At 32.9% G+C, this 27762-nt stretch overlaps 1 protein-coding gene across 2 annotated transcripts in view; it reads left to right on the top strand.

Annotated features, from left to right (window-relative positions):
* The first annotated feature begins 4217 nt into the window (after positions 1–4217).
* LOC132753523 (nicastrin-like) overlaps positions 4218–27762 on the top strand; it is a 28701-nt gene continuing 5156 nt past the window's right edge. The window contains exons 1-16 of one of the 2 annotated variants that reach the window (XM_060744004.1): positions 4218–4326; positions 6294–6398; positions 7435–7561; positions 8470–8603; positions 11510–11652; positions 12730–12984; positions 13899–14060; positions 14876–14959; positions 15731–15841; positions 16785–16945; positions 18339–18537; positions 18983–19070; positions 20029–20156; positions 21531–21645; positions 22974–23077; positions 24821–24950. In XM_060744004.1, coding sequence (XP_060599987.1) covers positions 4221–4326; positions 6294–6398; positions 7435–7561; positions 8470–8603; positions 11510–11652; positions 12730–12984; positions 13899–14060; positions 14876–14959; positions 15731–15841; positions 16785–16945; positions 18339–18537; positions 18983–19070; positions 20029–20156; positions 21531–21645; positions 22974–23077; positions 24821–24949 — 2151 coding nt within the window. In that variant the 5' untranslated portion in view covers positions 4218–4220 and the 3' untranslated portion in view covers position 24950. The remainder of the gene's footprint in view (positions 4327–6293; positions 6399–7434; positions 7562–8469; positions 8604–11509; positions 11653–12729; positions 12985–13898; positions 14061–14875; positions 14960–15730; positions 15842–16784; positions 16946–18338; positions 18538–18982; positions 19071–20028; positions 20157–21530; positions 21646–22973; positions 23078–24820; positions 24951–27762) is intronic. The other variant, XM_060744003.1, reaches the window with a different exon arrangement.

The raw sequence follows: 27762 nt of genomic DNA, 5'->3' as shown, positions 1-27762 counted from the left end.
AAGGAAAGAAGGAAGGAAAAAAGAAAGGAAAGAAGAAAGGAAAGAAGGACGAGAAGGAAAGAAATGAAACGAAAGAAAAGATTAGTAAGTATAAATCGATTTGAAAAGTGAAACTATAATTTGTGTTTCAAAGCAATCATAACTTCATACAATTATGCAAGTTTAAAGGATTATTCTTTTAAAACAAGGTAAAGCAAAATAATTCCAATCTGATTAAAATCAGCTCCTTATTACCGCTACGCATTAGGATTTGACGGGCACCAATAGGAGGTCATCTCCTGTTACCTTTAGGTGTTGTCATTAGAAATTCAATGTCAAACTGGAGTAATATATTAGCTGGTGTGCCACAAGGCTCAATCTTAGGACCTCTGTTATTTCTCATTTATATATAAAAGATATTGTCATCAAAGTAAAATAATAAAAAAATGCCGACGACACTAGCCTTTATCTAATTGTTGACTTACCTGACACTGCCTCTTCTATTCTTAACAATGACTTGCAAAATATACATTTTGGGGCAAAATCCTGGTTAATCGATTGCAATCCCAATAAGACAGAATCCATGATATTCTCGCGTAAAAAAACCCCCTCTACACCCTTAATTAAAAAATGAACGACACCACAATTAAAAATTTCGATGAACATAATTAGGTATATCTTTTCAAAGTGATGGAAAATGGCACTCTCATATCTCGTCAGTTGTATCCCGGGCTTGGAAACGTATTGGAATATTAAGAGCATTTAAATGTATTCTAAATAGGGTCTGTCTTACAAAACTTTATTTTACTTTCATACGACCATTTTTAGAATATAGTGATGTTGTCTGGGATAACTGCAATAAGTACGAAAAACAAAAGATCGAATCTGTCCAAATAGAATTCACGGCCGCGACTAAACTTTGCAGCATTGAAAAACTTTATAACGAAACTAAGTGGGAAACCATAGCAATTCGCAGGAAAAAACATAAACTGATAACATTTTACAAAATGAAAAAAAACACATTACACCAAATTACTTATCAAACATAATCCCTGAACAAACACAAAATAGATAACAATTACGTAACTTCAATAACATACCAATTGTAGACTCTAGAACTAAACTCTATCAAGATTCTTTTCTTCCCTCTGTAATCCGTGACTGGAATAATCTATCCGATGAAATTAAATCAAGTGCAACCTTAGCAATCCAAAAAAGCATAAAAACTTCACACTCGTTTACGTCTAGGCTGTAGTTCGTTAAATCACGATCTTTTTCGCAAATCTATTGTTAACGACTAACACTGTTCCTGTGGTAACATTGAAACTATGAATCATTATCTTCTTTCTTGTCCAAACTTTAAAGTTCAAAGAAATACCTTCTTTGCAAACATTCAGTTTCCTTTATAACTGTTCAAAATTTACTATATGGCTCTGAACATCTCAACTTTGAACAAAACACAAATATCTTAAGTTGCTTCCAAAAATACATTGTCGCCACCAAACGTTTCACATCATAGTGCTTGCGCATGTTACAAAACGTCCTCATAAGCAGGATTAATACATTATACTAAGTTATTGTTTTATCGGTAGCAAACAACTCAGTTCCACACTGGAACTCTTTTATCACTTTTTTTATAATATCAAATCTCAAAACATTACATGTTATTTTGCCCAGTCAGCCGTCATCCTTGCCAACACACTGAGGAAATGAATTTACATAAGTCTTTGTTTTGTTTACAAAATTAATCCTCTTCCGAATTTAATTAAGTTAATAATTTCTTTAGCATTGTATATCAGTAACTTATATCTTCAGTTTTCCATGTTTCTTATTATACAATGTCTTCTGGTTGTAATGTATATCTATGTTTTGTAAATAAATTCTGGAAATAAATATTGTTTAAACTAAACAGCTAATCATCGTCGAGCTTTCACAATTTTAAAAGCGATGCGGTTTGTAATTTTCACTGCTGGAAAAACAAAACTGAGTAGGTAATTTACACGATAAAGCCGGGAGGTAAATGCCTATTAAAACTGAGTCCATTATTTCCAGTTTATTTGTTTCAAATTACTTCAAACATTTCTTATTTTAACAAACATCAACAATTTGTTTCACTTCCGCGAACAGCAATATTTTGATACTTCGTCCAATGCCTATCTCGCAAGGACAGTTTGGTTGCATGGCTAAAAATAGCTTTCTCGGGAAAGCCGAATCACAACGAAGACGAAACAAATACGGTGGCAATCAGATCTACATGCACGAAAAAACTGAACTTTAGTCAGATTGAAATAATCACATAAAGGAACAACACATAAAATATGACAATTGTGATGCAATTCTGAAAATTTCTGCTCAAAAACTGTCAAATTATTTCATTTAGTTTTCGTATGTTTAGTGAAGTCGAACTATATGTAGAAAAATAAGTTACCCTCTCGTTCTAAATGTGTCGTCAACCCCTAATTATAAAACGACATGTACAAACGGATATTTTCGAGAGCCTCACACTGAACATTTTCTGTTCAAAATCAATGTTTTAAAAGTCATCCAGGTTTTGTATGCGAATGAAGAGGATCAGAAAATTTGAGAGAAAAAGTTGCGCTCATGTTCTGGACGATTTGTCAACCCCTTACGCCATACTACCAGATAACGACCGCACCAACTGAACATATTTGCTCATTGTCAGACTATCGTATTGCAACATGGCCAGCGATTGGCTGAAAAGGCGCAAAGGAAACCTTAAGATTCAATGGAACATGAAGTAATTTGTAAAAAAAATGGACGTTTTAATGTATGAAAACTAATTTAAAAACTATATTTTTTCTTAAGAAAATGAAATATTTCATAAGTTTTTATAATAATTTGTGACTTTGATATTTGCATTTATAAGAAGTGTACGTCAAACATGTGGGCGGCAGATAATTTCAATGAAATGGGGGTAATCCTCTTAAAAGTTATGTTGCAAAAAAACCCTATAACAAGATCATGATTATGTGTCAGGCATTTTGAACATTCTGCTATAAAATCACCTCTTTAAAACTCAAAATTGGTAGGATTAGCTAGGGACCATTTCTCATCATTTAAGTCAAGGGCAATATGTTTTTAAAGGTGTAAGTGAAGCGGATCGGCAATGTCTCGAAATAAAGTTGTCGTTTTATTCTGAACGATTCGCCAACAACTAAAATCATACTACCGTGTATTTTCGAGTGCGCCACACTGAACATTTTCTGCCCAAAATGTGTCAACATCTTTCAAGTACATGTATTTTTAGTTTTTAAAATTCATTTGTACAGTTATCGTGAAGTGTTTTTTTTTCATGTGTTATGAATATTCATTACCTAAAAATATATTAGGCTCAAATATTATATTAGAAAATACAAAATTAATAATTGCTGGATTTGCTCTCTTTTAAAATGTGAAATTTTGAGTACACACAGAGACACACAGAGTAATACAGTATAAATACATACAGTAGTGTCATTAAAATCTGGAATTAATTTTTTAGAAAGGACTGATTGACTTGACCAGTTACAGGGAATCGTCTTCCTTAACATACTTTGCGTATTCTCTTATTCATATTAGATATTCATTTTTTTTTTCTTATTAGCGTCTAACTCTAATATGTGTTAGGTCTGTGATAAGCAAAACAGAAAAGAACAGTTCCCTTCATTAACATCATGATATGGCCTGCAGTTGAAATCAATACTCTCGATATAAAAATTGGCCATTATAATCTCTCAAAAACGCTGAATAGATTTAAAGGAACATTTCTCATCATGCCAGTATTCGGGAAATAAACGGCCTAGTTGAAGTCCCTATACATACAACCTCATCCCAATCATCTCTGCTCGAGGACACGGACTTCACTACCTGGTACCATTTGCAAGAAACCAGTGCTACCAGCGATCTTTCTTCCCAGACACCATCCGCCTCTGGAACAGTCTTCCCCAGACAGTTGTAAGCTGTACAACCATAGACAGCTTCAAGAGGGAAGTACTACAACTCACTCTCCGATAGACTGTCAGGTCTTTTTACCTTTTTACCAGCACTATATATAGTACTTTTTAAATCACTTTGTACATACATAGACACTTCTCACATCGCGCTGCGCTAGTACGAGTATGCGCCGGAAGGTGTCTGTACTATATTGGAAAAAGAAGAGGAAGAAATCAATACATTAGTCTGACCTTAATGTACTAGTCATGGGAAGTAAACGCTACGAGGAGTTCAAACGTCCAACGATTATGACGAGCAAAGGGAGGTTACTTGTGAATGATTCATCAATTGAGGAAGGAAACAAAATGTTTATTTTTTATGTGTTATTACCCATTTTCTTTCTTTTTTCTAATGGTAAGTGTTCAACAACAGAAGAAAACTTTTTTTTCAATCTGAAAAGAGTTAATAGATCTTTAGAATTGTATCACTATTTTCGTTTATAGCCATAGAGGGCGATAAACACTGATAAATTTTATTGAGTCGGCCTAAGCTCGGCCCTAGATAATTTTGCTAGAAGTTGTCCCATACTCACTACGGTGCAAAGGGGGTTGTAACGGTAACTGGACACTATATTGGGGTTATTTGTGACCAAGACCCAAAAAACAGGTGACAATCCTTATAAATAGACTATATATAACACTGTACTATAAGGATTGTCACCTGTTTTTTCGTTTGTTTTTTTTTGGGGGGGGGGGGGGTGGAGGCTGGATCTAGTCTTGGTCACAAATAACTCTAATATAGTCCAATCACCTTTGCTACGGAGTCATCCCAGCCCTAGATAATATATAAAATATGGCAAGGTCTCAAAGGGAGACTTCACTTTTATGATCATATTTATTAGCTTAATGTCTGACTTAATGTCTTGATATGCTGTTCAAAGACAACAGTATAAATACGTTATTAAATAAAAATTGTTTAAACATATTTTTGCTTTTTTTGTGTGATTAACATGCAGTACAGAAAGGAATCAATGTACATGTATGCATAATTCTGTTCTCTACTTTAAAAGATAACGTCATGTCTTTAAAACATCTGCAAATGCAAGTGGAGCTCTTGTCATAGCCCTCTTGTAAGCAATGTTTAAATTGCCATGTAAGATGATAAGGTTGTCCAATCTACAAAAAATGGATAACAATTTACATTTACACAACATACAAAGAATATGAATTTACATTTAAATTTAGAACAGTCCATTCAAAGTTTAAGGGATTTAAATATCAAAATAAAAAAATTGAGCTACCAAAGTGCAGACTTGCCTGGAATCGCATCTTCTCGGCCCTTTCCCTCAAACTTCCGATAAGAATCTCGACCTAAATACTAAGTAGTAACAATACACAGAACGGATATGGTATTTCAGTCTAACCTACACATAGAAACTAAACATGTAAACAAATAGTAATTAAATACTAGGAGTTGAAGCCAAAATTTATATTAATACATATATAAAAGTCCACCTAAATTAAGTAATTTTACAGATACAAAAGTAAACAGTCCAATATTTGTATACTTACTATTATGGTCGTAAAAACCGAAGTACAAAATGTCTACCTGTTGACATTTAATCAGATTTGGTTATAATTGTACACAGTGAGCATTTTATAGTTTATTATGATTGCCTGACATATATTTAATCATTATTTTACCAAAATAGACCTAATTTTCCTTTGGATGTCAGATATATACATTTGTTATACATAATCAAAGATTACACCCTCTGTTTCTGTTTACATATAAAACCATGTGGTAGAACTACTTTCAATCAGTATTAAGTCTGAGGTTATTATTGCCTGGCTCTATACTAGGCTTTTTCTTCAAAGGTGCTTCCTCTCACCATGATAAAGGTACAAAATAACAAATAATGTTTTGCTCTACAGGATGTAAAAGCTGAGACAATATATTTTAAAGTACATGCTCTTATTTCACTCACCACTATAATTTAAAGGTACAAATAATAATGTTTTGCACTACAGGATGAGAAACTTCAGTGATTTTCTCACTTAATTTAATATAGGCCTTAGCCACTTGATTTTGGGGAAAATTATCACTAAAATTGCTGATTTGGGAAGTGAAAATGGTTTAAGTTGAGATTTTTTGGAAAACTGCATGATTTTTAAGAAAATTTCACTTCGGAAGAGGCCTTATATCAGAGTCTGTTATATAAGCAGGAAGATGTATATAATTTTTATATTTCAAAATACATGTTCTTATTTCACTCACTTTTATAATTTAAAGGTACAAATAATAATGTTTTGCTCTACAGAATGAGGAAACTGAGACAATATATAATTATGTCAAAGTACAAGTACATGTTCTTATTTCAGGTTATTGTGAGAGAACAAAAGAAAAGATCTATGTGGAGATTAAGTCAGGTGGAAGATCACCTTGTTTTAGAAGGCTAAATGGGACTCATCAGATTGGATGCACATGTAAGGAAAACAAAAACTTTTTATTTTTGTTTCTTAAGTTTTTTTTAGTTTTTTATTGGAGAGTAAGTTATATACATGTATTGTAGGGAGTTTATGAACTACTGGTTTGATTCGTTTATTTATTATACTTTATTTGCAATTAAACCTCTTAATTAAACTGATGTTCACCAGGCCGTTTTAATTAAACTGATGTTCACCAGGCCTTTTTAGCTCTACTTTTCAAAATTCAGTGGTGTTGGTGGCATTCCGAAAATGTTGAAAAAAAGGCTTGTTTAAAAATATATACTTAGGTTTTACATTGAAAGAAACAAAGCATCCTTCAAAGTATACATCTACAAATTTGAACTGATTATGTATTTTGATATTTTGTAGTGAAATTATATTTCAATAATTTCACAGTGAAATATTCAAAATATAAATCAAATACATGAAATAATAAATTAACTATTTTGATATTTCACAGTGAAATATTCAAAATATATTTTCACTATCTTAGAGCTGTCATCGATATCGACAATATCGATGTATCGTTGATATTTTTTTGTCGATCAATAATCGATACACATTTTAAAAATCGATACTTTTGACTTATAAATTAAATGTCTAGAAATTATACAATTCACCCAAAATATATGCAGAAACAATTATTTATATCAAATGTGATGCTTTTGTAATAAAGTGGAATTATTTCATAGCAATGGTGACAAATAATATTGTCCAGAAAAAATCATGCAGTGGACAAGACACTGTACAGAACATGTTTTTGACTGAAATCATTGAAACAGGTATGAAAATGAATGACAGACAAGTGAGTATAGGATATTATCGATATATCGGTGTATCGTTGATTTTAGTTACTTGATATCGATATATCATTGATATGCTTTGCACTGAATCAATGACAGCTCTACACTATCTACAAAAAAAAACTTATTTATATATAAGAAAGTTTACTAAATATTGTCAAGATATGCATTTAAGAATTGCATTTTTCTAGAAATCAAAATTTAAGTACAACTTTATCATGTTTTTACAGCTGATCCGAAGGGGAATGTCGGTGTTGTATATTATGTGAATAATACACAGTCAGATTTAGATTGGCTTCTAAATGAAGGTCCACATAAACCATATGCTGTATTACTGAATCCGAAAGATTTTCACATGTAAGTTTGTTATTTATTCTTCTACCCTGATAAAATTCTATACACCTTTTCTTTACTCTTTTTGTTACATTTAATATCAGCTTTTTAATTATAAACAAGAAAGTGCTTGGCAGACATGATAAATTGTGTTCATGTATGGTGATGTGGACTGTTACTTTCAATCATATATAAAAAGAAATTAACAATTTATATAAAATCACTATAATCAGTCAACATTTTTGTTCTTAAGCATATTCTCTATTATATTAGCTATATTGCAAAGATCAGATTCTGAGGTTTACCCTCATCGCCAATAAAATCTTGGACTTGTGAGAGACTTGTGAGAGACTATAAATGGCCTCAGATCGATCTTGAGGTAATGTGTAACCAACCCTGAAAAGCCTTTGACTCTCTCAATCCATTGAGAAGTTGCAGCACTTTGAGATCAGTTTTGATGGAAAAAATCAACACAAAATAGTGATTTTTGGCAATTTTTGTATGTCCCCTCATTTCCATGGTAACAGGAAATTTAGAATTGAGCATACCATTACAAAGGCGATAGTCCTGTCAACATTTGTGCCAAGTTTGATCAGTATTGAAGCATTTTTTGCAGTTCAATAGTAATTCTAACTTGTAACAGGAGGTTTTCAATGAAAACAGCCATTTTTAATGCTCATGCAGTAGTGGGTTTAAAGGATATCAAAATTTCTTATTAGGGAAGGCTTTTTTAAATGTGATAAAAATTAAGTCAGTATTAAGATATAAAATTTTCATTTGTCAGTCTGTTTGTACTTTTTCTGATATATAGTTTTTTTTCTACACAACACACTAACTTTTCAAAATTTCATTGATTATATTCATTGTTTTGTATGCAAGTAAATGTTCATATGTCAAAATTTATGATCAAGATGTTCTTTTAATTTCTATAGGAAGACAGTAAAAAGATTACTTGATTCTGGTAAAGTGAATGGTATAATGGTAATACAGGTACCAGATAAAGAACATAAATACCCTCCGGCCGAGGCATTCTCTCCTGATCAGTCCTGTCCTAACCAAGGCTATGGTGAGTATCTCTATTTCAATTCACCCTACTATGGGTTGTAAAGGGTTGTTGACTTTAAACAACTTGTGTCTATTGCTGTGGGTTTGAATCCCGCCAGGAACTTTGGATTCTTTCATGTGAGGAAGCCATCCAGCTAGCTTACAGAACGTCAGTAGTTCTACTCAAGTGACCTTCTTGTCTAAAATAATGCACAGAAGGGCACCTGAGGTTTTCCTTCACTAGTTAAGCTGAAACGTCAACGCATATACTGTGTCAGTGTGACCCAATCAATCAAACAACCAAATCACCCCTAACTGATCACCTCTAGTGAAGAATATTGTTCCCCACTTATCACTCCCAGTGGGGTATAGTTGCTACATTGATGTTTGGAAAACCGAATTGATGTTTGGAAAACAGCAAATCCATTTTAAAATCTCGCCGCAACATTTAGTACATGTACATGTAGTTAATTTGCAACAGTTTTAAAAAAGGTACACATCTAGTTTAGCTGACTCAAGAAGATAAACAAGATTGGCACACTTGCTTACTGGGGCATGCAGCCCACACACCTTGCTCTTTTAAATATTTATTTTTTAAACTACAACAAAATTTAGAATAAAGAATAAAAACAGAGATAACTAACAGACACCATGCACAATTGATTATTTCTGGAGTCTGCTAAACTAGAATCTATTTGAATCAAATTCTTTCATAATTTAAATTTTTTGAAACTTTGAAAACTATAGTTACAGACTCATGTTGCCATTTCATAGTGTCAGGCCAGATTCTTAGTATCTACCTTCTTACCGACTATATACAGTTACTTATTGGTGTCTTATGACATGTATGAAAGACATTCAAGTTCATTGTAGGGCTGTCATTAGATATTGCAGTATCATCAGGGCTCATCCTGGGTGGAAATTTTAGGGAGAAGTGACTTCCTCGCGAAAAATAGGGAGAAGGGAAACAACCCAATGTGTATGCATTAACATGCATGGCTATACATCCTTTAACTATAATATAAACACAATCTATTTATCAGCTATTTATAAGTTTTCTCTAAATATTTGTTTATGTATTTTCATGTAGATTTATTGATAATAATGTGTAAGAAAAAATATGATGAATAAACTAATTTTATATTATTATTTTCTTCACTTTTCATACAAGATAAAGTTACATTGGATATTGATTAACAATATCTACATTGGATATTGACTAACAATATCTGTCTACTCTGTTCTGATTACAGAAATTCTTTTATGACCTTCAATGTTGTAATGCCACATTTATGTGCTTATAATTATGTTTATAAAACAATTTTCAAACATCGAAGAATATGTAAAATATGTACTGCAAACATTTGTGCACATTATATTTGATCACTAAAATTATATACATTCATTTCTTATTGAAAACTTTGACTGAGAAATTATAGAAAATAAATTTCTAATTACCTCCCTTTATTTTCATGAAATGTTAAACTGGCAATATCTTTATAAATAATGCTTTTTGATATTTACAATATTGATAAATCTTAATCTGAGCGTCATATTTATGACATTAAAACTCATATCTATATTGAAACAATAAGAACACTTCTTTCCTGACAAATTTTGTTGTTATATACATGTACACATGATATATATGTATACGACCGATATGTAGCATGCCCATCATGATTCGTAGTTTTTTCGGGATATCGTGCCCACGTGCGTAAGCTGTGTCAAATTTGGCATTTCTACAAAGATAACAATGCCAAACACTCTCATTGTCTACAATATACCAATCGTAAGATTTTTGCGAATTGGGTTTCTTAAATTTTCGCGTAGATGTATCAGAATCAGCTAACTTTCTTTGGACATTTCGTAGCCATGACGTGAGCGACATAACTATTTTTATTTGATGTTAACAGACTGAAATCATTCAAAACATGATTAAGATTTTAATCCAGTTGCTGATCATTAATGAAATTGATTATTTTAAATTGACTAACAGTTTTGTGATAGCCGTGAAAAAACCATTGCACATCGCCTTTACTCGGGTTAAACACCGCGTGTATATCAATTAGGGAAGATTTGCACGTGTTTAGATGATCGGGAAAAAACAATATATAATTATCGCCTAATCCCGTATTAAACTCGCAAAACTGTCACATTATTATACCCGTTTCGGGCCGATGCTCTCATTATTTACTGATTAGAGTAGGCGGTTTATCGCTTTGCATACAGGTAGACGGGTAGTATAAAGCGACGCTCTGATTGGATAATGATAATTAGCAGTCGTCATATGGGCGGATACAATCTCTGCTCTTTACATCGCTAAGTAATTACTCTTTGGGAATTAAGATTTTATCGGCGATGTTGACTTCTCTTTGATCAATTGGGAGAGCGAAATGGAAATATACACGGCGAAGTTTTCGCCTGAATCGCCCTCCCGGATGAGCCCTGATCATTATATATCATCAATATCAATCATCCAATTCAATATCGATACACATTTTCAAATATCTATACAGGCTAAAATTTATTTATTTCTGTCAATGAATATACCTCTCTATTTTGCATAATAAGAGAAGTCACTTTTTTCCAGTTTTCTTGGCTAACTTGAGCAAATGTTAGTGACAAAAAAAACTCCAGAAAAATACAAACTTTCTGTTAGTTTGTAGTATTTGTAATGTCTAATAGCATGCATGATACCATGATCCCGAATCATAACACAAATTTAAATGTTTTTTCAATGTATCTACTGTCAAAGTTGATATTATCAATATATCGTCGATATTTGTCCCTCGATATATTGATACAAAATTTTCCATCAATGACAAATTTAGGTGGATAAGGGTACAGATAGAAAGCTGATGATGATGGAGTGTAAAAGATGTGTTAGTTTTTATAATGATCATAATTATAATTTATGTATTGTAGGTCTATATAGCGGGGATGCTACTTACGGAGACTGTTCAAAGAATCAGTGGAACTCTGTTGGAGAAGGATTAATGTTCCAGGACATTGGTATACCTATATTTGTCCTTAAAGAAGAGTCTGACGTTGATTTTATCATAGAAAAAGTAAGTACCACAGACATTCCGAAAAGTATTTTGACATTACTGGACATTTGGTTCAGCAATCTTGGAAGAATCACTCGACTGAATCAGTTTTCCCTGGACCGTATGGCAGAGCACCATCAAAATAGCGTAAAACTTTCATTTCTTGCAGTCGAGAATAATTTTTAAACCGGATGTAAGTATTTGTTCACGTGCTGAACAGTAAAAGGGATATTACAATTAGATTTTTTAATGATTTTATCCCTCTTACTTCGTATAGGCAAATTTATTGATGAAAATTGTTGATTTGGAATACATAATACTGATAATTACTGTGTTTATTTTAATTCTAAATATTATCTTGTAAAAGTTGAATGTAAAATCTTAAGATTGTTACTGGACAGTCTGACAGGCTCGGACGGAATTTTTCCAGGTCCGACAATATTTTTACCGGTCAGGTCCGTCGGACCAGCACTTTTTGGTAATGTCTGGTACCACAGGACCTTGGTATACTTATATAAATTTGTCCTAAAAGAAGAGTCTGATGTTGATTTTATCATAGAAAAGTAAGTGCCATAGTATAACACTGCTCAATGATTAGAGAGAAAATATTAATGAATGTTGCTAGGTAAATTAGTTTGTATAGCTGCAGGATGGTATTCTGAAGCTCCTTAGTTCAAATCTTTGTCAGGCAGCACATTTTTCTGATCATTTGACACAATGCAACTAATTTGTGGTGGTGATGGTATATGTATATATATTGTATATAGGTCCAAAATAGTTCACATTATTATCTGTACCCATTAGAAACTTAAGGAACAGAATTGAAAAATTATGTAGAATGCCTGTATCAAACAAATTTTCATGTATGGGCCTCTTCCCTCTACAGAAATGTTATTATTCTGTCTTTAAACAACTTTGCTTTCAGGCATATGTTGCCCCACCTGTGCTAATTTTCCTTTCACCAAAAGGTTCTGTGTGCCTCCTTTTACATCAAGATGCTTATTCTATCAATCCAAATTTATCGACTCCTTTGAGGTTTCAAAATATTCTGATTTCATTGAAATAATCCTTAACATTTATTAATTGTTTACTTGTCAGTGCTATAAAAAGTTCAATGCACCATCTGTCAGCGGTGTAGCGAGAGAGTATCCCCTATGCGCAGTACAGTTGAAAGACCGTATGGACGGAGCGAAGGACTCGGAAACTTGTACGCGTAGAACTAACCACCAGATGAACCTCAATCCTGACCGATACTGTGATCCTTTAGGCGATCAGAATGTGTATGCCACAGTGAAAGACGTTACAAAAGATATGAGGAGAGAAGAAAAATCGGTCATTGTTGTTGCAGCTAGGGTAAGAGAATGGTTGTTAATTAATATGTTTTGACTTTCATGCTTTTTTCCCAATATATATATTGTCACTACGGGTTAGATTACCAGACCAGTTCCAAACACGAATAAGCATATTTTTTCCCAATCTTTGAGGGAAAAAAATCTCAATTGAACTGAAATTCTCAAGTTTTGCTGGAGTTTATTCCAATATAGTATCAAACAGAACTGATGATTCCACACATTTCATCATCAAATTTTAATATATTTTTTATGCTTTGAATGATGTTTGCATAGGTTCGAATAAACAGTTTTGCACAATTAAAAATGCTAAAAGAGCATGAAGGAGGTTTCAAAAGGAACCAAATATTTTTCCAACCTAAGCAATTTTACGACGCAAAATTTCCCAAACTGGACAATACATTTTTTCCCAAAATGTCTAGGAAAGGCCCTGACTTCCCCCATTCCCAACAAGAGACAATTAGAAAACATACAGTCTACACTTTTTAGCTCAGCTATCATATTTATATGATAGAGAGAGCTATCTTACGCACCCGGGCATCTGGGTCGGCGTTATACTTTAGGTTTAGTTTTCTTACCATACCACTTATTTCATTAACCTTTTGAGGTATTGCTTTGAAACTTTAAATAATTGTTAATGACTATCATACCCACTTCAAGGTAAGAGGACGTAACTTTTCCATGGATTTTGAAAAAAATTCTTGTAGTCTGCATTATTTGTTATTCGCTTTGTTCTTATTTCGAAAATTTCCCTAAAATGATGAATGGTTATGTCGTTAGTAAAAAATGAATAAGTCCTATTCAGATATTTTGTGTGTCAACAGTTAATTGCTGCATCAGCTGAAGTTTGCTTGGCAACAAATTTGTAAAATTTAGTAAAAAAATTTCATCAAAAAATATTTTTACGTAATATTGCAGATGGATTCTTTCTCCATGTTTGAGGACAACTACCCAAGTGCAGACAACCATGTGTCAGGTATTGTGGCTCTGTTAGCCGTGTCTGAGGCTATTGGAAAGGTCAAGGATAAGATTCGAGATTCAAACACGACCAAAGATGTTATGTTTACGTTCTTTCAAGGGGTAAGCTTATAATGTTGAAATTGCTAAATTTGTGTAATGGGCAAGGCCAACTTTGAATTTGGAACATTCCATTATAAGTTTAAAAGATTTCAATAGTGGTGCAATAAAATATCGGTTTTGCGGTATATTATTGCACCACTATTGAAAACATGCCAAAACATGCCATGTTGAATGGTGCAGCAATAAGTGAATACCAGAATGTTATGATTCAGCATTGTCCAATACATGCAGCGAATAATGGTGCAAAAATAAATGCATACCATTACAATATGATCCAGCATTGTCTATTACATACCATGAATAATGGTGCAACAATAAATGTATACCGGTATGTTATAATACAGGGTTGTCCAATAATCACTGTGGTACAGGATATTCTCTTGTATATTGGATCACAGTATATTCTCACCTACCTTGTACGAACACCTTTTTGTATACTATTTGCTAAAGACTTAAGAAGGGTTAGAAATGAAAAATGTTCACACATATTTGAATAAAAGTGTACATTGTATTAATTGTTTGGAGTGTTTTTACCATTTTGGAAGTAAAAAATGGCTATTGTAGTGTTATATTATCTACATGTATATTATAAAAATCTATATTATAAAAATATACTTTTAAGGCAGGTTGACTGTATCACACTATATCTCAATACAGGTTTGACTGTATCACTGTACCCCTAGATTTCAATAACAAAATGTCACAATTAAGTATGATGGGACTCACAGTAATAATAATGCATAGATTTTGATGTAGATATAAGTGTTTTTAGTTCACAATAAAAACATGATGATGAATTTATTACTGTGTTTCAGGAAGCATTTGACTATATTGGATCTGGAAGAATGGTGTACGATATGGAACATAATGAGTTTCCTCCGTCTGATAATTTGCAAAAGGTAACCATCAGATAGCATGCTTGTTTCCCCTTCTTTTGAAATTTTCAAACTTATTTGACTCGCCTCTTTTAATATGTTTTTACCTAGTTGACACCCTATTTTACAATTTCCAAACCAATTTATTTCCCATCTTTTGAAAAAATCTTGGATAAACTTGGTTACCCTTTTGAAAAATGTTAAACCAGCTTGTTTCCACTCAGCTTGTTTCCATCTAAACCTATTTGACTTTCCTATTTGGATTTTTTTTGGAAAATTTTATACCTGCTTGAGACCCTCTTTAAAGAAAATTTAAACCTACTTATCTCCCCTACTTTAAATCTTCCAAACCTACTTTGTCTCCCCTCTTTTAAGAAAAATTTAAACAGTATTTTATGAATTGATTAACACACACATTTGGCACTACAGATATGATGTCCTATACAGTAAGCAACTAAAAGTAGATTGTGGTCGGACTGCACTTATGTACAAGCAGTGTTGGATTGGTTTTAACAGAATTTATTTTAGTTTGATTGTGAAGGACGCTATAAGCTTATAAACACACATTCAAACTTATTCGTGTAAAGTTTCTTGCTCAAGGAAACAACGACTTGCCCCTGAAGGAGGTTTGAACCCATGCGGCTAGCAATTATTTGTTTACTAGTCAGACGCGTTAACCACTCGGCCATTCCGTCACAGTGTTTGATATACACTCATTCAATATCCATTATATTTGATTTTTGTAGTAGTAAGTTTTATTCTATCCCTCTAATCTGTATTGTATGTGTATTGTAGATAAACCTGAAGCATATCTCACATTTTGTCGAGGTTAACCAGCTAGCCTATAGAGATGATGGAAAAATCTGGATACACACTGATCCCCTCTCACGGCCTAAAATACCCGAGGTAAGTCTAAGATTTAACTAACTGACTTGTACCAGCTCCTTTCAGGTCTACTAATTATAGTGTTTTGCAGGGAATGACCAATAACGTGTCCATAATGCCATTAAATCCAAACAAACAAACTGAGGTAAATGTTTATGTTGTTGTACCTTCTAAAATTTCATACAATATCTAAAACTGGGACAATTATTGTTACTGCTCTTTACAATAGTGAGACGTAATTTCTCCATGACATTTGATCTAAGACTCTTCTTGTCATTTGTCTCTCACCGATGATTCACAAATCATGTGGGATTATAAGTCGGTCACTTTTGGAGGATTTGGTAATTACTGGTCAACTGTCTATGAAAACAGTTAAGGTGGATCCGCAGTGATATGATGAAATGCTGATTCAGCTGAAAAAATAAAACAAACAAACTTTATGAAAGTTGTCAATAATAATGGTGTATCATCAATATTTCCCTCTGATTGGTTGTAAATAAAAATTGACACATTTATAATTTGTATATGCGACACATTTAACAATTTGTTTATGCATAATGAAAGTAAACCCATAGATTGTTGGTGGCAACAAATTGACAAGTGCAGGCCATATGGCCAGTGCAGACCAAGACTACAGTGCAATCTGATCATGGTCAGCACTGTGCACTATTCAGTCAGTTACGATGTTCTTAATTAATTTTATTCCTAAAAATGATAAACGTTTTTGTCAGTTTGAAAGATGAATAAATCCATTTAAGATATTTTGTATGTTAGTGGTGAAGAAAAACTATAATATATTAACCATTTCGATATGTAATAGAATAGCTTAATGCACTTTATTTATACTTTGTACAATATTTCCTTTTTTTCCTCCAGCATGTCCAGAATTTTTATATGAATTCTCAACTTTGTGACGTAAGAATTGAAATACATTTTTGGAATTTATTTATATATTATGTTACAGGTTGAATATATGGTGACCGGATTGAAGGACATAGATCCCTCATTAATTGATGAGGTCGACAAAGATCAGCCGCTACCCCCTGCCAGTGCTCAGTCGTTCCTGAAGAAAACACAACTTCCTACAGTTGTCATTACTGACCATAGAAAAGAATACACAAACAAGTAAGATCTTAATCTAATGACTTTCATAAATGGACTTGTCCAGTTTTTGGACTTTGGAACAGTCTATTATAAATTTAGGGATATCAAGATGAAAATGAAAAAAAAGGAAAATGTAAAGTTGGTCAGGCATCAGTATTGAGCTGGGTCAGACTGCACGAATATGCAGGATGGTCTGGCTCTATACTAGTGGCAAAGGATAATTACTTGCGATTTTATCAGGTCAAGATTTAAAGGGGAGAGGTTAATGTCTACCTGGATCCATAAATCTATTGAAAGAAATTACAGTTAATTGCATGAATTTTTGTTTTCATTTGTTTAGTTGAGCAAGTAGACAATGCCATGTGTCTGTTTTTAATTTCTTGGATGAATCGATTTAGTGTAAAATCAAAATTCTTAAATTATTGCATGTGAAAGAATTTGTTCCCTAAAAGCTGCCAAAAATCACACTGTTTAAACTTTCTGCAAAGAAAATAAACTGTTTAGATTGGTTTCTTAAAAACAGTAGCAGGTTGTATGATCATAGATATAAATGAAAATTTGTAAGTCATGAGTAAGATAGTTTTTAAGCTTTTTAATGTTTTCTTTAATTTCACGAAATGTTGGATATTTTTCCCCAATTTAAGTCTGAGGCTTTTTCCCAAAACAGCTTGAAAAATGTACTGTAATTTTGTATACGTGAAATTAATAAAGGTTGTATACTTACTACATGCATGTTTCAAATTTTTGAAATTTTCCAGTATAGTAAAAGAAAAGAAAAAGAAATTAGAAAGATTTTTCACAGCTAGTTTGTTACTTTTTAGTTCTATTGTACACTTTGTCTGTTAATCTTTTATTTTTTGCCCCTTTTATCACTAAAATATATGTTCTGAGGAAAACTGTGACACATGTTTTGTTCATTTTAGTGTAAAGTCATTTTTTCACATATTTTTCTTAATGTTTCTCAATAAGTGATGTACAATGGTTTGTGTTAAGATATCAAGGGAAAGAATATTTTATTTTACCCATAACTCAATCTTAGAACTTGGTTGTAAATTATTATGCCACCTGTTTAGGAGGAGGGCATATACTGTATAAGTGGTTCATGTAGTGACACGGCAATATTGTCAAATTTCGTGAATCAATGAAAATTGCTTTAATTTCCTCTAGGCTAAATATCAACCAACCGGTCAGTAAATTCTACGCTTGCACAATTCACTAATATTTCTTCACGCGAAATGACTGAAATTTTCAATTTGCTAACCTTTTGACAAGTGAAAATATCCACTTATATACAGTAGATTTGCTCTTGTCCGTACATCTAACTGTTGTTCTGTATACTAACATAGTAGGGTTGTTTTATATTGACATGTTCCTGGTTATTTCAGATTTCATAACTGTATACTGTACATTTCAGATTTTACAACAGTCGGCTTGATTTAGCGTCAAACATCAAAGCAAGTTGTCCTGATAAAACAAACCTTACTGAATGTTATGATACAGTATCTAAGCAAGCCAGTAACCTGACACCTGTGGCCAACCTACTGGCTAAATTCCTGTATACTCTGGCCACGGGAGATAACTCTACAGACAATGTGACAGTTGATGTGAATACTGTAAGTATTAAGAGTTACCTTTCTTGTTTCTTAGCAAACATGAAAATATAACATGATTAGGTTTTTTTTTTAACTTGAACTCCACAGAACTTGTGTAATGACTGTTAAGTTAATCCTTTATAATTATGAAACATGAAATATATAACATATTCAGTTAATGTAACTCAGGTTGTCCCACAGCCTGTATGGACTAGTGATTCTTTCCAGAGTTTACTTTAGAAATATACAGACAAGTAAAGAAATGCCTCAGGTAAAACGGACAGGTAAGTCAAAGTCAGATTTTGCCGTCCCTGGTTACTCAGTAATAAAGTTCAAATTTTAAAAGTAACATAATCATATCAGATTGCAGATGTGGCTTCACACTTAGGTGTAAGCAAGTCATCATTGGTGTAAACTTTCAAATAACTTATTGTTGTGTTATAATGAGGTGTTATTTTTATTTCAGGTACAACATTTATTGTTTTGTTACCTGATATCTCCGAATTGTGAGCTGTTTAAACAGAGTCTGGACAAGGGTAAAGCAGATCAACTAGGTAAGACCATGTCTATGTGAAATCAATTTGAAAATAAATTTTAGAAAAATGAGATATTTTTCAATTTTTAGGATATCAATTTTGAGTGCATTGTTGTAGAATAATGCATGGTTCGAGTTCAAATGCACAGGAATATAATCATGAAGGCCGATATACATGATTGATTAATAGAAAACCATTTGAACGATAACCCATGCATTGTTATAATATATTGTAAGAAAAATTTACATCTGTTTCCCTTCTAACGTGCTAATAAAAAGAGAATTGATAGAAATATTTTGAACTTCATTTAGCGTTGAAGCAATTTTCCTGACATCATTTGGTTTATTTACATCACTTATGACGTGTAAGCATTTTGCTTTGTTATGCTGTTATATATTGTGTGATAGAACAAAGTTCATATATTGTGTAATGCAATTGATTGCCTCTCTGTTCGATAGGGGATAAGTGTGGAGAATCTTCAATAATGCTGAAAGTTTAATATTTTATTTTGGGCTTATATGGCAACTTTTGCCGACCTGACTGCTGCGAGTTATTATTCCACTTTGTATTAGGAATTTTTTTTAATGTGAGAAATCTGTCCAGCTAGTATATGGAATGCTGATATTCTACTTGGATTCCTAATTGTTACTGAAAAAATACTTGAAGGGGCACCTGAGGTTTTTATTACCCAGTAAAGCTAGAAAGTTGCCATATGACCATTACATTGTTGGTTTATACTAACACCAAAAAATTGTATGGTCTGGTGGTTGAGATTACATTTATAAGTAGTTTACCCAATGTGTCAATGTAGTAATGAAGAGAAAGGTCAGTGGTTTCAACCTAAATGCAAGAGGGGCAAGTGGTATGGGCCTTTTAGTACCAGTTAAGACTGGAAAGTTGTCATTTTACCTTAGGCTTGCCATTCATAGAACTAGTATTTGATGATATAACTGATCTGCATACTTGTTACTTTTAGCTGATGAACCATACCAGTTTTATGTTGGTGTCAACACACAGACCAACAACTACACTGCCTTGACCAAACAGATGCTTTTAGTATACCTAGGAGACCATGTTGAAAATGCTACCAAAGACACATGCAAAGTTTGTTCCCATTTAGATATTAAGCTATACTATAATAAGAATAGGGGGAGCTATTGTACTCACCTGGGCGTCGGTGTCACCATCACACTTGGGATAAGTTTTGCATGCAATACTGTATCTCCAAAACTACCAAAGGAAATGTGTAAAGCTTCAATTATTGGTTTTCTGTGATAATCATAATGGGCATAGGTCCCATAACTCGGAGTAACCTTTTTACAAAGTTATGCCCCTTTTCAAGCCCTAAGAATAGTAAAGCACTCTGTTTTACAGACAGCTCTGATTTTAAGCCCAATAATATTATTATACCCCCAGAAACGAAGTTAAGGGGGGTATATATGAGTCAACTTGTCCGTCCATCTGTCTGTCTGTCTGTAGGTCCCCATCATTGTTTCTGACCAATAACTACAGTTTGGAGTTAGGTATTGTAATCAAACTTGGTATATTATAGCAACCTTATGTGGAGACCCCGGTTGGTATTGCATTTGATCCCCCTGGGGTCAAGGTCACCATTTCTAGAAATAGAAAAATGTTTTCCGGTCAATAACTAGAGTTAGGAATGAGATATTGAAATGACTTGGTGTATAGCAAGTTTATATGAAGACCCCGCTTGGTATTGCCTTTTGACCCCTGGGGTCAAGGTAAATGTCATTGTTACTAAAAACAGGACAATAACTAGAGTTAGGGATAAGAAATTGTAATCCAATTTGGTGTAAAGCATTCTTATATGAAGACCAGAGTTGGTTTCCCATTTTTGACCCTCTGGGGTCAAGGTCACTGTTAGTAAAAATAGAAAAATGGTTTCCAGACAATAACTATCGAGTTAGGAAATGAGATTTTGTAATCAAACTTGGTGTATAGCAAGCTTTTATGAATACCCTAGTTAGTATTGCATTTGGACCCCCTGGGCCTGGGGTCAAGGTCACCATTACTAAAAATAGAAAAATGGTTTCCGGACAATTACTAGGGTTAGGAATGAGATATTTCAATAAAACTTGGTGTATAACAAGCTTATATGAAGATCCTGGTTGGGATTGCAAGTAATTAAATTAATTCTTTGTATACATTTGATACTTCATAAGTTATAGGTTGAGTTAAAAAATTCTTCAGCCCACTTATTTTTCAAAAAGTCAAAGTTGATGGTGGGGGTATTAATCACCTTCAGTTATAGGTTTAGTTGCAAATGTTATAAATTCTAGATTTGTTCAAATACCATGTTTGTTAATGAGTAAATAATGTGCCCAAAGTGTCTTTTTAAGTGTAAGATCTCTTTGGATTAAGTGATTTTTCATATTTGATGTAATTATATTGCAACAAAAACAAAAAGGCTGATATTTATTGATCAGCAGATGACATAATAACTGGGTTGTTTTGTAGGGTGGCGAGTGGGTACAAGGACCGTTGAATGAAAATGGAACCAGGACTAATGGATACTGTGTAAGAGGAAATGCGAACTTGTCAAAGGCAGTATCTAAAGCATTTGAAATAGACGGTAAGTTTACATAAGCAATCCATAACTAGATTATTATATATGAAGAGTTTTGACGGGATAATGGCCCTGTATTATTGGTTAACTATGCCAGGGTTTTGTGTTTAGATTGGTAATGATTGTTGACAAATTTTGAATACTGAAGGAGCTATTAGTGATAGTATACATGTACCCTGTTTAAGGACTTAAGGCAAGAGTATTCTATTAGCTTGAGACAATTTAAGTCATCTGACATCATTTCTGTGTGGTAATTTTAATGCCTGAACATGCTGAACAAACTAAAAAAAGGTTGTTTTTCCTAAATTTAGTATAAAATTATTTACAATTTCTTAAGTGCAACCCTTACAAAGACCAGTATCACACATATGTAAGAATTGCTACCTGTAATGCAGGTAGGACCTCAAACTGGAAGTGACATACATTTATCTCTATGTAACTATTGGCAGTTTATGATCACAGTATATAACAGTGTTTCTTGAAATTCAATTTGCACTTAAGTACATATTATAGATGATATGACCCTAACATGTGCCCAGTGGCAAAATTTTAGCACAAGAAATAAATAGATTAACATTAGTGATAAACATTGTAAACAACCATACATTTTTTCATCCCTAATATTTCAAATATAGTAAAAAAGTATTATATTATTCCAACATAAAGTTGTCTTTTGAAACAATAACTGGCAGAATCCATGAAGTTTGCCTATCTATAATAGACTACAGGTATACAGAGTGTACGAGTTCACTTCACTCTATTTAAGTTTCAACAGAAACATGAAAAAAAATGAAAAACATGGTCCAAGTAGTCCTCATATACATGGTTGGGATTTTATTTTTATTTTAAAAATGTGGAACTTACCTTAATTCACTGATTATAGATTCTTATCGATGCAACAGCAAAAAGTAGTGAATAATTTCAAGGAAAATAAAAAGGAAAACAAAAGTTAGATCTTGTTCCAAAATTTTCAAAACATTCTATTTATATAATAATGCACAGAGCTGACACTTAAATGTGCCAAATTATTGGCAGAAATGGTGGGACGTACATGATTGCCTCTGTAGTGTGAGGGACATTCCTACATCATCATTTGTAAGAGTGGCGGAAATTATTTATTGTGTGGCGTGATTATAAATCACCTTTATTTGATTTTAGTAAAAGTTTTTAATAGTTTTGACATGTTTATTGCACTTTTCGTTTGAAATTCTATATAAATGGGATAAACGTTTATTATTGGTTGACGACCTTTTAGGACATGGAATAGTTTTACATTAAGCCCAAGAAAATTTTCTCTCTTATTAAAAATCTTAATAACAAGATCCTTTTTCCAGACTATGATTTCAAGTCACGGCAGTATTCAACATGGGCAGAAAGCAGCTGGCAATTCAATGCAATGAACGTTAGGGTTTTCTTAATACCTAGCAAAAAATTTGAGGTAAGATTTATCGCCTATGTATTATAAATTGTGATTTTTTTTCTGGAAGTGCCAAGAATTGAATGGTTTGCGTTTGTGATTCAGGATAAACAGTTTAACCATTTATGTATTGTATTGAAAGCAGGATTTGAGATCTTATAGGCTTAAAGGGTGTAATGACCATGTGTAATATTCTCTATACATATTTGGGATTTGGGCCTTGTGGTTTAGGTATATACCTCTCAATGCAGGGTTTATAGGTTTGAGCACCGCTGAAGTCATAACTATGTTTCCTTATGTGACAGCAGTGTGTCAGCTTAGTGCAGTCATGGGTTATGTCCTTCTAAATTTAATAGGAGTTAACCAGTTATTGCATTAAGGTGACAAGTGCTGTTTAGTTTCAAGAAACAAATTCAAAAGTGGCTTTATTACACTACTGGCTTTACAATATTTGAACTTAATCTTTTGCCTCTAGTGGCAAATGATCACACCCTTGTATGTGACCAGTGTAGACCCAAGATCAGACGGCACAACCATGCTATCTTATCTTGGCCTGCACTGCTCACTTTTCACTCAAATTTAGAAATAATCCCACGAAATGATTAATGATTTTTCCCAGTTTGAAAGATGGATTAGTCCATTTAAGATACTTAGGGTGCTGGGTGGTAATGGCAAAATAAATAATGCTAATATAAAAAAGTGTATAGTCATGCTATTCATGTATGCTGCACCTGCTTTGAATGAAATTTGCAAGTTTATTTACTTTGATATGATTCTTATTTAGAAACAAACAAGTCTTCTATTTATACCTTAAGATTTTGACACAAAGAATAATGATATAGACCCTAACCTTGTTAAAACAGAAATTGTATTGTAATATAGAAATCCCTTTAACTGTGAATGGACTGTTTTAAGTTCAAATCTGGGTTGATCCATTTCATAAATTTCAGCAAGTTAAGGATTCAAACTTGTCTGTAGAGAAAGCATGGCTACCCTACTTGGAAAAAGAGAGAGAAATCTTGTCCTGGTTTCAGCACAGTTGTGTTAACGTGCTTTTATATCTTCATTATCTCACTGCTGTTTGGATACTACAAACTGTAATTTACACTTACCAAATTTCTCCAAATCGGTGCTCCCCGGGGATGATACATTTTGCAAAAGATTATTCTTTTATGTGTTTTCTGTTTTTAGTTAAGATTTTATTATATTTAAAACTACGGTCAGAGAAATTGAAGGGGTTAGAATTTTGAGACAGAAATACTTGATGCATGTTTTTCATTTTTCAGAGGAAGGGGGTGTGGGGGCTTATTACTTAATACAGTGCAAGCAATAATAATGGCAAAATCTCCTCACCATAAAATAGCAATGCCAGCTATATATCTTTGATGTCTGGCCAGAGTCTATACTGTTTGGTGTCTAATTTTAGTATTTTACAATGTTTATACAAAATATTCCAATGCAACAACTGGTATGAAATTCTACCAGGATAAGATTGCCGAAACTTGAATAAACTGGTATTTCAGGAAGCAAGAAATGTTTTTTATCATCTAGTTTCATGTTCATGTATATATTTGTGAGTTGTAGTTTTGTCTTTTAATAACTTTTTTTTTGTAAAGATAAATTTCAAACAAAAGCTTTAAGGTGGGTTAGTAGCTTTATAAAGTGACACATTATTAAACAAAATGAAATAGATTGATGACAAGAAAGAGAAACCAAATTTTATTTCATCTATAATTCATGTTTGTATGACATGTATGTTTTCAGGTAGTCACCCTGGTAGTAGGTGTACTGATATTAGTTATCTCCCTTGTTGGAGGCTATTTTTTCAACAAGAGATCATCATTACTGTTTGAATCAAACCCGTATGAGACCCAGGCCCCTGTATCACTTTAAGGTGTGTGTATGTGTGTAATATTGCCTAATAACAACTGTTTTGTGTAGACTAGAAGTAGCTTTTGCATGCTTAAAATTTAAAAATGAAAATAACCTGGGTGGAGGAAGTACTGCTTATTGGGTTCATAAATTAAGCATACACTGCAACAATGGTATGTTCCTTGGGCATATTATGTAGTCACTAGTATGAAAGTAAAATATTTGAATATTAGGTTTCAGAAATCTTTATATATATAACATAATTTTGCATGTTTCGTTGTCTTTGTATAAAGGGTGAGAATGCTTGCTTTTTGTATTACCATAAGCAGAATTTTGTGATAACCTTATATATGTATAATGCTGTGTGTATCTACAAATGTATATTTTTATTCTTAATAGTTCATTTTTCCCATACTTAACAAGATTGTTAAGTCATTGAAGGTGAGAGGCCATTCTGACTTGGTTATGCCACCAGTATTGAGGTCCCTTTGTCTACATGTCATCCTGGGCAGTTTTATATGGGTCTATACTATTGGTAGCTTAATTTAACTTTTTAACTCAATTATTCAAAGAATAGGGAGAGCTATTGAACTCACCTGTTGGTTGGATGTCGGCATAGCTGTAACACTAAGAAGTTTTTGCATGCATCTCCAAAATTACTGAAGGGAATAGGTTGAAACTTGATGCACATTTGTCTCTGTGATTATCTTACATATTGGGCATAGGTCCCTTAACTCTGAGTTACCTTTATTGCAGAGTTATGCCCCTTACTGTCAATCACTTAGAATAGTCAAGGACACTGTCTTATAAACAGTTCTTGTTTTATATTGAAATCTTTTAAATAAACTGATTAGTATCAAGGGAATTCATAGCAGGACGAGTGTAATACTCATGTTCAGCAGGGAAATTATTTAAAATTAAGATATTGTTCAGTATCATAGTATATGATGCATAATACATAGGTAGGTACATTAGGAAAAATCAAAGTGCAATTGAAGCTAGATGTTATTTGTACAAGAAATTGTGTCTGCAAAAGTTTGAATTTGACTCAATATTATTGTGTCATACAACACAACAGTTGATGTAGGAACAGACAAACATTTTTAAAAGTAAAATAAACAAAAACAGTGTTGAACTTTATTATTAATGATAATTCTTTCAAGTACAGACAAAAACAGAAAGATAACCACAGAAGCTTTAAGTTATTAGGGGGCAGGGGACCTAAAAATGAAAAAAATTGTATTTCAGTGTGACCAGAAACACAATTCCAAATATTTCAAAATCTGTTTCACAGGCAGATAACCAGTTGCACAGCATGATATATGACATATATTGAAGAAAAAAATAGTTTGCATGCATTGCTCCTTCAAAAAAAAGACTGACAGCAATTTATATTTACCCCCACCCAGCCAAAATCACACCTAAAATATACCAATATGGCAGAGCAACAGACAAGGTGCGTATTTGCGTATTTACGCAATTAATTTTATAAAATACGCAATTGATTTTTTAAGAATGCGTATCAAAATCCATTAAAAAAAAATAAAATACGCAATTGTCTTAAAAACCCGTGCGTATTGTCATTTTCATCACCGCAAAATTAATCTGTCGTACGCTTGTAGTTTTGGACAAATTAATATCGATATGCATGCTATCCGAATATTCCCGAATCAATGCTAACTAATCAACGGTCTCCGGTCTTTGACGGTCCCCGGTCTCCAAAGACCGACTAAGCCATATCAATAAAGCATGAGACCGTCGATTTGTCTACTCAGGTCACCGGCAGAGACCGTTGATTTTGCGGAGACCGTCAATAAGTAGGTCCCAGCTGTATCAATAGACGCTTTGAAAGCAATATGGCGTCAAAACAGTCGTAAATCAAAAATTAGTCAGAAAACGAACTTGTTAAAATATTATGAAATATAACATGAGCATTTTATATAAAAATAAAACAATTGTGAAAAGTTCTAGTAAATTGTTAATCCTATTTTCTTTTTAAAAAAAGTTTAAATTTTATTGATATTGAAATATATCATAAAATTCATATCTTCATATTTGAATACCCAATTAATCTTGAAACCATAGGGTATCGAGTTTTGGAATACCCAATTAAATGGAACCAATACCCAATTCCAAAGGAAATGATGGAGTAATACCCATTTCACTTTTAAAGCTTATCTGTTGCTCTGATATGGGCAATCTTCATGAAGGTGCAGCATACTCCAGAATCCGCCCGATTCCTTTAAAAATATCAGTAACACGCAGTGCAAGCTATGGCATTTTCAGAAATGACCAATAAAGTGTCTGTCATACGTTTAGATTTTTCACAAAATTTATCTGAAATTTCTTACATGTTTGGCGCCAACTGTCAAAGCTTGATTTTTAACATTTTCACCTCCATTCGGAGAGTCAGAAATACATACAAAGCTACCAAAATGCTTAATTTCGGGTAAAAACCCAAAAATACTTTCCTACACAAAAACAAGAAAGAATTACAATGACAGAGAAATATCAGAAGTTATCAGTACATGTACCTTCAAAACACCATGTCTGAGTTATTAAAAAATTTGACCGGGGCCATCATTCGAATATGTCCCCTGCCCCCTTAACTGCATGCTTGTAGTAGTTACCTCCCCTGTTCTGCTCGCTGGATTGCTTTGTCATACATGCATATAAAGAGGCAATTATTTATGTTTATGATTGCATTTTTTTATTATCATTCATCAGTATCTTTCATTATTATCATCTGCTTTTCCATAAAAAACTTTTTTAGTTAATCATATTTAGTCTAAAGTTTTTATTGGAAAAAAATTAATATTCTCATGGTCACTGTC

This window comes from Ruditapes philippinarum, unplaced genomic scaffold (genome assembly GCF_026571515.1).
Source record: "Ruditapes philippinarum isolate M1 unplaced genomic scaffold, ASM2657151v2 ctg2530_1_1_1_1, whole genome shotgun sequence".
NCBI lineage: Eukaryota > Metazoa > Mollusca > Bivalvia > Venerida > Veneridae > Ruditapes > Ruditapes philippinarum.
The sequence above is the reverse complement of the archived record's forward strand: the minus strand, read 5'-3'. Positions and strand labels throughout refer to the sequence as shown.